This window comes from Dipteris shenzhenensis, chromosome 16 (genome assembly GCF_047967505.1).
Source record: "Dipteris shenzhenensis isolate YYH24624 ecotype China chromosome 16, Dip_SZ_1.0, whole genome shotgun sequence".
Lineage (NCBI taxonomy): Eukaryota > Viridiplantae > Streptophyta > Polypodiopsida > Gleicheniales > Dipteridaceae > Dipteris > Dipteris shenzhenensis.
This window is the reverse complement of record NC_141611.1, coordinates 56,324,939-56,335,330: the sequence shown is the minus strand read 5'-3', so window position 1 is coordinate 56,335,330 and position 10,392 is coordinate 56,324,939. Positions and strand designations below refer to the sequence as shown.

At 41.8% G+C, this 10,392-nt stretch overlaps 1 protein-coding gene across 5 annotated transcripts; it reads left to right on the top strand.

Moving 5' to 3' along the window:
* The first annotated feature begins 352 nt into the window (after nucleotides 1-352).
* Nucleotides 353-2,207, top strand: LOC147893170 (Sterile alpha motif (SAM) domain-containing protein). Of its 5 annotated transcripts, none has more exons than XM_087387692.1 (4): nucleotides 353-688; nucleotides 858-1,316; nucleotides 1,456-1,648; nucleotides 1,883-2,207. In XM_087387692.1, exons 2-4 carry the CDS (start codon nucleotides 1,263-1,265, stop codon nucleotides 2,011-2,013), a joined length of 378 nt encoding a protein of 125 aa, XP_087243818.1. In that variant the 5' UTR covers nucleotides 353-688; nucleotides 858-1,262; the 3' UTR covers nucleotides 2,014-2,207. The 5 variants fall into 5 exon arrangements, with proteins under 5 accessions (XP_087243818.1, XP_087243817.1, XP_087243816.1 ...); XM_087387691.1 differs by having other exon boundaries at nucleotides 852-1,316; XM_087387690.1 differs by having other exon boundaries at nucleotides 353-752; nucleotides 852-1,316.
* Nucleotides 2,208-10,392: the final 8,185 nt, after the last annotated feature.

Genomic DNA, 10,392 nt, shown 5'->3' with positions numbered 1-10,392 from the left:
AGTGCCAAAAAATGTGAGGCACAGATTTAGCAGAATGTAGACATCTGTGGGAGGATTCGCCAGAGGAAAAGCTGTTGCTGAAGAGGGACTTTATATTGCCAAAGGAGATGCAGCCGCTTTCTCCACCACTTTGATGGGCGATCCATATGCCAAACAAAATTGGCTCTGTTAGAAACCCAAGGCGGAGGTAACAACACTTTATATAGAGAAGGCACTGTGATATGTGAGAGCTTCAAAGGACAGGGTGAAGAAGAGGAAGAATGGAGAGTCCAATCCTCAAGCCTATCCTGAAGTTCCAAACGAGGTACCGGTAAGAAAGGTTGAAGCGCGCAGGCAGAGCCTAAGGTAGTGCTCACGAGTACTGGTACTCACTCGTTTCACAGGGTGTCGTAGTTGACCATTGGGAAAAAAAAGGGGAAATTTTCATAGAATTCATGTGAGATTGAAATTTGAGAGGACAAGCCAATGGGCCGCGTGGCAGAACCATGGGTGTGGACAATAAGCAGCTGGGGTAGGGATCGAGATCGAGATCGATCGATGGATCTGGAGAGAGCGTGAGGGATTGTGCGGATCTGAAAGCTTGGACTCCGAGAAGGAAGAGGAAAGCGCGGACGCGGCTGGAAGGGTGAAAAGCTCCGCAGGACAACCATGGAGACGGAGGCAGCTTGGGGTTTTTGGTGAAAGAGAGGTGTCCTGCAGAGGTCTTCACTGTCTCAACAATCAGAACGCCGAGTCTGGCATTTAACCACTCGGTGCTCTCACAATCCCGTAGGCTTTCAGACTTTCCATTTGGCTCGACCAGACAGCCGCGTGTTGCTTCAAGAATTAGACTTTTTCGGAATCGCGTGTAGGAGCAGGTTGCGAGGGAGCGAGGTCGCAGCGGATTTGCATGTGCAAGCTAGGCAAAAGCCCGAATTTTGTTTGGGACAAGAATTCCAAACTCCGAAAGTTTGAGGATCTCCATGCACTTTGTCTCGGAAATTGATGCTCTTTGCGCTTCCTTCTGGGTCTTTCCAAATTGTGGATCCCGAGACGTGATCTGTTGTAGATTTGACGGCCTGAAGACGGTGTCTTGGCGTAGAGGATCGCGTATTACTTCCGTCTGGCTGGCGTTACTTCCAATCCAATGTCGAGGTCATCTGAATTGGAGAATTGAAGACGGTTTTCCTAACCCTCAGATCAGTGGCAACGAATGGCGCAGATGCTCTCAATAACTTGCAATTCGTGCCTTTGATCGGCTGAGCGGTCTCAGAGCTGCCACAATGAAGAAACGCGGTGCTCCCGAAACGCTTGACTTCTTTATTTGGACGGCAGAGGTGATTTCCTTTTCGAACTGGCACAGTTTTGTTACCAAAGGAATTGTGATGTTGTTCATCATGGTTGATCCCACCTCCCACAGTCCGTCCCCCCCGCCTTGAGTTTGACTCATCCGGTATGTGCTCGTGGGGGTTTTAGGATGTAGGCGCATGGCTGGAAGATATAGGTCTTGGCGGATACAAAGAGGTTTTCGCACACAATCACGTGAATGGAGAGTACTTGGATAGCTTATCCACTTTCACGACTGAAGAGATTCTTCGTTTCATAAGGCGTTGCCATATGAAGTGGGGAGACTTCATTACTCTGTGCAAGGAACTACGCCTGGTGAAAGGTTGGACTTCTTATCTGTTATGGAAAACGATATCTACTTGATTCGGCAATTGGATCAATGCATCACGTTGACCGATTTTATGCATTAGCCGATGTGGTTTTTCTATACAAAGCTATTATGCGATAACCGGGGACTCAACCCGTACCCGTACGTACTTTCTGTTTGTCTTTTGCTCCCTGAGTCTGGGCATGTCTCATGGTCTAAGGTAACGTTTTTACCCTTCTTTGGTTGTAGTGGCTTGCTTGCGAGGGGAGCAAGAAATTCGAAGGCCTTGGTGGGCTCCTCCTTGTTTGAGTATGATCTTTTTGAAAGTGGCGAGGCACAACCGACAATCCCGGGTGGTATCACTGAAATTTGATCCTTGAATTTTACCTTGTTTAGAAGGCATTGTACGTATCGATCATTCATGTAAGGCATTATGTCAGCGCGCATGTATAGAAATAATTTTCACGCCATCTTATGTAAATCAGTTTGATTCACGCCTTCACAAGTGTAAGCTTCAGCTGGTAGGTTTGTGGTTCCAGGAATTGGCTTTTTATAAAATGCACGCTTTGTTTTACACAGTTGGTCCTTCGCTTCGCGACAGACCCTGAATTTGTTGAAATTTATGGTGTGAATGCATTTCAGATTGTTGTAGCTTATCACTCAATGTAGTAATTTGATCACTTTACTATTACACAAGAGGTATAATCCAAGGAAAATAATGAAAAAAGTATGCACAATCTTAAATATGAAGTCTTTTATCTATGGTGTATCGGCCTTAGGTATGTTTAGAATGATTGAACATAAGCTGAAAACAAAAAGCGAGGAGCTGAATAGCCCGTTTTTCTTTTAGTTTCAAAAGAGAGTTTGTTTATTTTCCTTGGATTACACAAGAGGTATAATCCAAGGAAAATAATGAAAAAAGTATGCACAATCTTAAATATGAAGTCTTTTATCTATGGTGTATCGGCCTTAGGTATGTTTAGAATGATTGAACATAAGCTGAAAACAAAAAGCGAGGAGCTGAATAGCCCGTTTTTCTTTTAGTTTCAAAAGAGAGTTTGTTTGAGTATGCTTGTGCTTTCTAAGTTAGAGAGTGAGAGTGAGAGTGAGAGATATTCCAGTTTTTTGGAAGATTTCGTTTCTTGACTTGCTTGTTTATTTTTGCTTAGTCACTTGCTTCCTTTCTTCTTTATATCTTGTTTTCTTTCTCTTTTATTTATTTGACGTATTTTAGTAAGCACTAGGTTTGCCCACAGGTCTTTAGAAACCCAGTATAGCTGCTTATGCTTGGGCACTGATGACGACATAAGTGTTGCTTTGCTTGCTAAGTATGTCTTTCATAAAAGTTTTTGTTTACCTCTTTTTTCTTCTCTTTCATTTTCTCTTTTATTTTCTGTGTAGATTTTTTATCTTTAGAACAACAAAAAATCTAAAATTGTATGATTGGACTTATTCTAGTCTTACAAAGGTATATGTTGTAGCTTATTTAGTTTTCATATCTAAGACTACCTAAGATAATTAAAAGCCAGATGGTCAGATACAATTAGATACGGGGATCACTTAACAGAAAGTCTGGCAAGGATTGTCCTGTATTCGGATTCTTCCACTTTGGGATAGAGGTTTCTAACATTGAGTTTCACGCTCAATTTCAATTTATGACAATAGGTGTCCTTGCTGTACATGATGGAGTCGATGCTTTGCCGTGTGGTTTTACATTACAAATCACATATATTGTTTCGTGTTTATTAGTTGAGTTCGCTCATGTATCTAGACTCTTGTCTGGCCAGCTGGAATTGTATTTATTATTACCTTTTTCTAATGGGGCGTTTGCTTTACAAGCTACTTTTATTCGGGTAATGTGATTGTGAAAACAGTGTTTGTTCATACAAAAGCATTTACATGCTCTGGTGCTGATGAGATTGGTGGGGATGGCATTTCCAGTTCCTACCAGGTATGGAGTTGGTAATTTATGTCCTCATGCAGGAAAACCTTCACTTTTTGCCTTATTGGTACATGATGACTTTTGGAATCAAAAGGATCCTTTGTTTCGGACTCTTCCTGGGATCTACTTTTACTTTTGTACAAACCACATGCTTGTAAAGAAGGGTATACATGCTCTTTCAGTATGGAAGTAAATTCATTGACAGGTATATTTTATATAGGGGCACTCCTTATGCAAGGGTTTTTTTTTGAAAAGGCTCTGACATGCCCGTTGACAGGAGTGTCTAAAATACAAGGGAATCCCGGTGTGACATGCTTGGGATTCATTTACAATTTAGATTTCACAAAGATGTTGACCTCATATTTCTGAGGTCATCAGTGAGGTATTCTGAATTTCAGTTCTTGTTTAAGGCATGTCCCTTCTGCTTATTGATTGTTGTGAAATTTCTGTATGGTGTGTCAGATGTTCTGTGGAAGGTGCAGAGGGCAACAAAAACGGTCTGTTTTCATAAGTCAAGAATCTGTGCCATAAATAAGGACTCTCCTTGTGCGTGCAATCAGTGAGATTTTGCATACTAGCCTCATCTTCCCAGTTTTGTCCTACACCTATGGGTCTCAGTGTTATTTAGATTGCAGCATCTAAAAATAAAGTCCTCACTCAGAACATTTAGGCCAGGAAGGAATATGTTTGGGACTTTTTATATAGCATCAATAATGACCATGCCCAGGCAATTTACTTTGGCATGTCTGACTTACTCACAGGCGAAAGCAGACAGAGCCTAGCAAACATTGCCTACCAAACTTTGAAGAGATAAGGGCAGTGCAATAGTGGGAAATAGATGAGAGAGGAAGTACCAAACAAGCACACAATGGAGGTGCACGATTGGTGATGGCTGTGGGATGTACCATAGGCTAACAGATTTCAAGAGCTTATGCACTTAATTGTCTGGGAATGTCCATGTGTTATCCTGGCCAGTGTGTGGAAGGTCCCTGTGGTCCAGGCTGAATGTCTATGAATTATTTGTCTAGTAGCTAAAATGGTAAGTAGGTTTTTCCACTTGGCAGTTGGTCTCCTATGAAGCAACTGGCAGTGGCAGTCAATGGTTAACATGTGTTCCTGTAGGACACAGTTCGGTCTAAACTGGGGGTTGAGACAGGTAGCATGGTTGAGGTCTCGCAACATCCTTGGTCTATACGGGCAGGATATTCAGAGTTATACAGCACAACAGTCATATGCTTATTTTAATGCAGTCAGTGTTTGACATGTATTACTGTAGGACATACTTAATGATTGTAATTTGAGGGTTGGGACTGCTAGCATGAATGAAGTCTAACCATATGCTTGGTCTAGACAGGTTGAGACAGTGACTAGTCACTGTCTATCACAATGGATAGACAGTCATACTCTTTATTTCCATGCACATGATCTAGATTTTAGATCAACTTCAAGTTTCTGCATCTCTCTGATATGATTGTATTAAAGTCCTCTTGAGACCCTCAGGATTGATGGGACTGATGACCACTATTAAAATGAATCGTGATTAATTACAACCGCTAAAATAAATTTCTCTCAAAATCTTTCTACAACCAATATATATATGCAACCTGTATCTATCTAGCTAGCTAGAGAGAGAGAGAGAGAGAGAGAGAGAGAGAGAGAGAGAGGGAGAGAGAGTCCCAAATTGGAGACAAAGACTGGCCAACTCCAGTATTGTATTCCAAGCTAACCTGAACTTGGACCAAGTGTAGGTCTAGCAGTACACCTCGGTTTAGGAACCCTTTTGATACTATCTTAAATGCTGAACCTTAATTTGGCTTTTCTACGACTATTCAGAAATTACTCTAACTGCTTAAACAAAATTTCTAGGAGGTTGAAGGGAGGAATAAAATTGGATGTAGAGGTCCATCCTGTTGTCATAGTGCAGAGGAATTTGTGTGAACAGAAAGAGAGCAGCATCGCGACTAGAGAGAGGAGATTGCAAGAGGTGTTCAGGGAAAACTTTACGTGATACTGCTGAGAAAACCTCCATTGGTTGACTGAAATCTGAGGTAGAACAGCACCCCAAAAGACACCAGAAGTACGCAAATTGTGTCTTAGAATGTGTAGAATACAAGGATCAGGAGGTGCCTATTTTAGGGGGGGGGGAAGCTGCTGACCTGTCTGACTCGACCAACCAGGTCCGGGTTGGCTGACCCACCCTGGTCTGGTCAGGTCAGCCGACTCTGGTCAGGATGTTTGGCAGGCCTGTTTGGACCCAACCCTGCTATAGCCAGCCCTAACAGCCCCTTAACCAGGCCTAAACCAGGCCCTCTTATCAGGCGCTAACCAGCCCGCTAACTCAGCTATTTATCCTTAGCCAGCCCTAACAGCCCCTTAACCAGGCCTAAACCAGGCCCTAACCAGCCCGCTAACTCAGCTATTTGTCCTTGGCAATGTGCCCGGCAAAAACCCAAAACAGCCTGCAATAAATGCAGTGAGAAAGGACAACGATACTACCCCCCTCTCTCAGAGGGCACACCCATGTAGAAGCCATCACACCCTAATGTATATACAGGGGCTGAGTAACTCAACACCCCCTCTCAGCTCGGATGTCGAACCAAACCAAGGGACCTGGAGTAATTTTGGAGCATGTGAAGAAGCTTTGTGTCTACTGTCGAACTTGACTCTTTGCCAAGTAGCTCATATGGTTCTTAGCCTCCGTTGATGACAAGGCTAGTTGCTTCTCACTGCTCCATGAGATTGCTCTTGGTACAATTGTCCTTAGATGGAGGGCTCCTCGTCTCCTCCCCTATTGTAGGCGTTCTAACTTTGAGGCTCCACTCTTGCTCCATCATGTTGGGAATGCCTCTACTCATGTTAGGAATGCCACAACTCACTAAGATGAATACTTGAAGGAGGAGAGAGAGCATATGGAGTTTGTAGATCTCTTTTTTGCTACGCCTTCCCAAACTACCCGGACTTGTTGTTTGTCTCGGATAGCCATTGACGACTTCTTCGAACCCACGTGCTTGCCAGCCTTGCATTGTAATCAACCGCAGCAATCTTCCACAAAATGTAACAGCTCCATCCAAATCATTGTAGATAACTGTCCAAACACAAGGAAAAAGGAGCAGAGAACACGCACACTAGGGGCCAAAAATAAGGATTGGTCCATCTTCAAGGTTTTTATTTCATTTTTAAAAAAAGTTTTTTACAAGATCAGCTCAAAGAAGCTAGAGCAATTCGCAGCAAAGCGACTCTCCAAAATTCATCGTCCTCTCTAGTAAAGATGTGATTTCCAATTGTGACAAGTCTTGCTAAAAATAGCAATTTGGAATGTGTGGTTCCCTTTGGCACTTCTGAAGTGCAGTTTGCATGCCTTTCCCCACCATTAAAACGTGGAGATTTTAGCCCCCTCCAAACACGTGCCACAAATAAAACACCACCAAACACATTGTCAGCCGTCTAAAGTTAGCTAATGCATGCATTCTAATTCCTTGGACTAATCCTAGTTCTCTATGGGCATCCCCATCATGCAACTAAGCAAACACAATCAAAAGATAGAAACTTCTCTCTTCAACAAAAGTCAACTCATTTTAACCAAAGCCAATACTTTGTGATCCAAAGTCAAAATAAAATATTCTCTTTATTTATGGGGCAGAATAGGACTTTGTGACATCCCCTTGGCTTCCGCTCAGTTGTCTCTAATTGGAAGGCTTCTTCATATAATTGCAAGACTTGGGGATCTTTTGAGAAAAAGCCTTCATCGACCTAGTTTGGCATTGAGTGTCGAATAATTCTTAAACTTAACAAGGTATCTACGAAAAGCTCTGCCTCTGGCGTGTCTCTCTTTCGTGTTATCGGAAATCAGCTCTTGTTGAAGGATCTCATCCACCTTTGGTGGTTCTTTCAGAGTCAATGACTCAGTTGGCTCAAGCCCTTTGTACTTTGCCAAAAAACTCACATGGAATGCATAATGAATCTTCTAATGCTCGAGTAAATTAAGCCTTGAAACTACTTCATTTATTCCCCTTCAGATCCAAAACGGTCCATAAAACCTGGTGGATAGCTTTGGATGCAAATGTTTCTTACCCTTCATCTTTTGGAGACAAGCTTTTTCAAACTTGAGAAGCACTCAGTCACCAATCTGAAGATCTAGCTTCCTTCAATGTTTATATGTAGCTTTCTTCTGTTTTTCTTGAGATCTTGCAATCACTGTCCTAACCTGTTTAGAGGGGGTTTCTAGATCTCAGATGTATTGATCAACAACAAAAATTTAAGCTTTTGTCCTTTGGCAGAATCATCTCATTGTAGATTACCTCAAAGGTACCTTCCCCACGGAGTTGTGGATGGTACTGTTGTATGTAAACTCCACCAATCACTTATGGTCGCAAAGCTCCATGGCCAAATGATACCTATGCTCATCGATGAATCTAAAACACTATAATGTCGTAAAAAGTAGTAAAATGTCTGTGGGACCTGAGAATTATATCCATCATCCTTTTATTAGTCAATGAACCATCCTTTTTCTGGACTAACTGGACTAGGGAGCAAAAGGGTGAAGAGCTGGGATGAATCAACCCTTTCGACAATAGGTCCTCCACCTATATGCCATTATCTCCTCCATCTGCAATCTGCTTACCTTATAAAGAGGTTCGTTGGGCGGCACACTCCTGAGAATAAATTTAATAGTATGTTCTTCTGGTCTTTCAAGGGGCAGCTCACTTGGAAGAATATTTGAAAAGCAATCTTTGAAATTTTTAAGAAACTAATTATTATTTCTATAGTGGAACTCAATTTAGCATCATACCATTCTTAACAAAAACCATATACACTTAAATTGCAGATTTCATTGACTTGGCAACAGAATGATCAAATACAATGGAAATGGTTGCCCTCTGTTCTTTGCAACACTTCTTTCCCCTATGATAAAAGTAAGCTCTCTCTGAAGCATCATGAGTTGCACCTCCTTTCTGTAAAATAAAAAATATCCAAGCACCACATCATGATGCTACAAAGGTGAAATAGAAAAGTCTTGGTCAATAGTCTTGCACATGAATGCAAAGCTTCGAGTTTCGATGAAACATTTGATCTACATCTAAAGCTCCTCCTATTTTCTTGATCTTAACCTCAAGTCATAGGGCCAACTCCTCAAAAATAACATTTTCTGTAGCCCTTGGGTTAAAAGGAATCAAGACATTCCGATCTCCAGAAGAGGCAAAGTTCTCGGGCCTCCCCGGATTGCCCCCACTCTTTCCAAAACATTGGGGATACCTCCCGCCATAGGCCTCGGAGGTTCTTGTAGCCTTTCTTGCTCCCTCAGGCGCGAAGGCCTTTCTGGGCATTGGGTAGCCACATGCCCTGTTGTTCATTATCGAAAACATCTCCCTTCCTTCAAGAGGGTCTCAATTTTTTCTGGTGTAAAGAAAACTCTTCTTTTATAGGGCCTCTGGTTCTGGTTCTGGGTTTGGGTCTGGTTGCCCCTCAAGTTCTGAGGTTGGAACCATTTCTTCTTAAATTGAGGGGACTAAAATCCCTTTCTTTTGGAGACCTGTTTGCTCTTCCTTGGGCCATATTTCTTTTCCTTTTGAGATGAAGGTCAATCCTTCATATTCATCATAAATGTGACCAAATATGAATGCACATGAGGTCCTGAAGCATTTTGTCTTTCAGTGAATCTACAACATCTCGAATATTTGACGGAAATCCTTCTTGATATTTCTTGAGCTGAGTTTTTGCTGAAATTTCTTCGAAAATGTGGCCACCTATAATACGCATCCCAAAAGCTATGATTAAAAGGCTCCACCATTTCCCCTTCCTTCATGTGAAGACTATTCCAAGCATGGACTTTATTACAAACTTCTTCATGAGGATTTACTGATAGGAATAATTTTGAACTTCTTGCACTTCTTGGGAGCATTCCCATCTAGAAGCTTAGCACTCTACCAAGTGCTAGCTATGCAAATCAGCCGCATTATAGTGGGTGAATCTATGCTCCTACTGAGTCATAAAGTAGAATTCTCATTTGCGACTCTTTGTCAAGACTAGGTGGTTTTAATATGGTTGAAGGCAAAGTTGATAGATGGCTAGGCAGATGTTTGTTCTCAAGAGGGAAAAGCTTCTTGCTTGGGAAGGAGTCAAGGGTGATCTCCAACTTGTGGACTCCTCCACCCCTTGGGAATTCACTTGGAGCAACAAGTAGTACAGCAAGACAGATACACTCCTATCTCTCAAACATTAACCAATCCTCTGGCTTTGTGAATTTGTTCTATGGAAAGAAGCCCCTTCCTAGTTCAAGGTAGACCCCAAATTGTTGCAATTGAAGAGTGTGCAAACCCAGATCATAGCAAGATGGAAGGGAATATTTTCAGAACCTAGGCCAGCACATTATCCTAGCAGATGGTTGTTAGTGCATACTAAGGTTCAAACAAATAAGAAGGAAGTGAGTGTGGAAGTGGACACAAAATGAAGTAAGACTGACATTCAAGCATGGATTAACGAACATAGATGGGAAATGGGCATTATACTGACAAGGAGTAGCACTGATTAAAGTGTTCAAATCAAAACCAAAAAACTCTCAGTCTTAACTGATGTATGACCGGCTATATATGTGTATGTTTTATCTAGGTTATCACGTAAGTGCTTAATAAAATGAAACTTCCTCTACACTCCCTCAAATCTACACTGTTCTCTCCCTAATCTAATGTACTAGATGTTTTTGGATCAAATATATAGATGAATTGTGAGATAAAAACGTAATAAAGAGACAATTTTCAAAGCAAAATCAATTTATTACCTTGAAACTATGTGTTCTTTCTTCTAAAGTTGATTCTCTATG

Coding starts and splice junctions, on each gene's coding strand:
- LOC147893170 (XM_087387692.1), top strand. CDS start 1,263: ATGAAGAAACGCGGTGCTCCCGAAACGCTTGACTTCTTTATTTGGACG. Junction 1,317..1,455: donor TCTTTATTTGGACGGCAGAG/GTGATTTCCTTT, acceptor TGGGGGTTTTAG/GATGTAGGCGCATGGCTGGA. Junction 1,649..1,882: donor GGAACTACGCCTGGTGAAAG/GTTGGACTTCTT, acceptor CTTTGGTTGTAG/TGGCTTGCTTGCGAGGGGAG.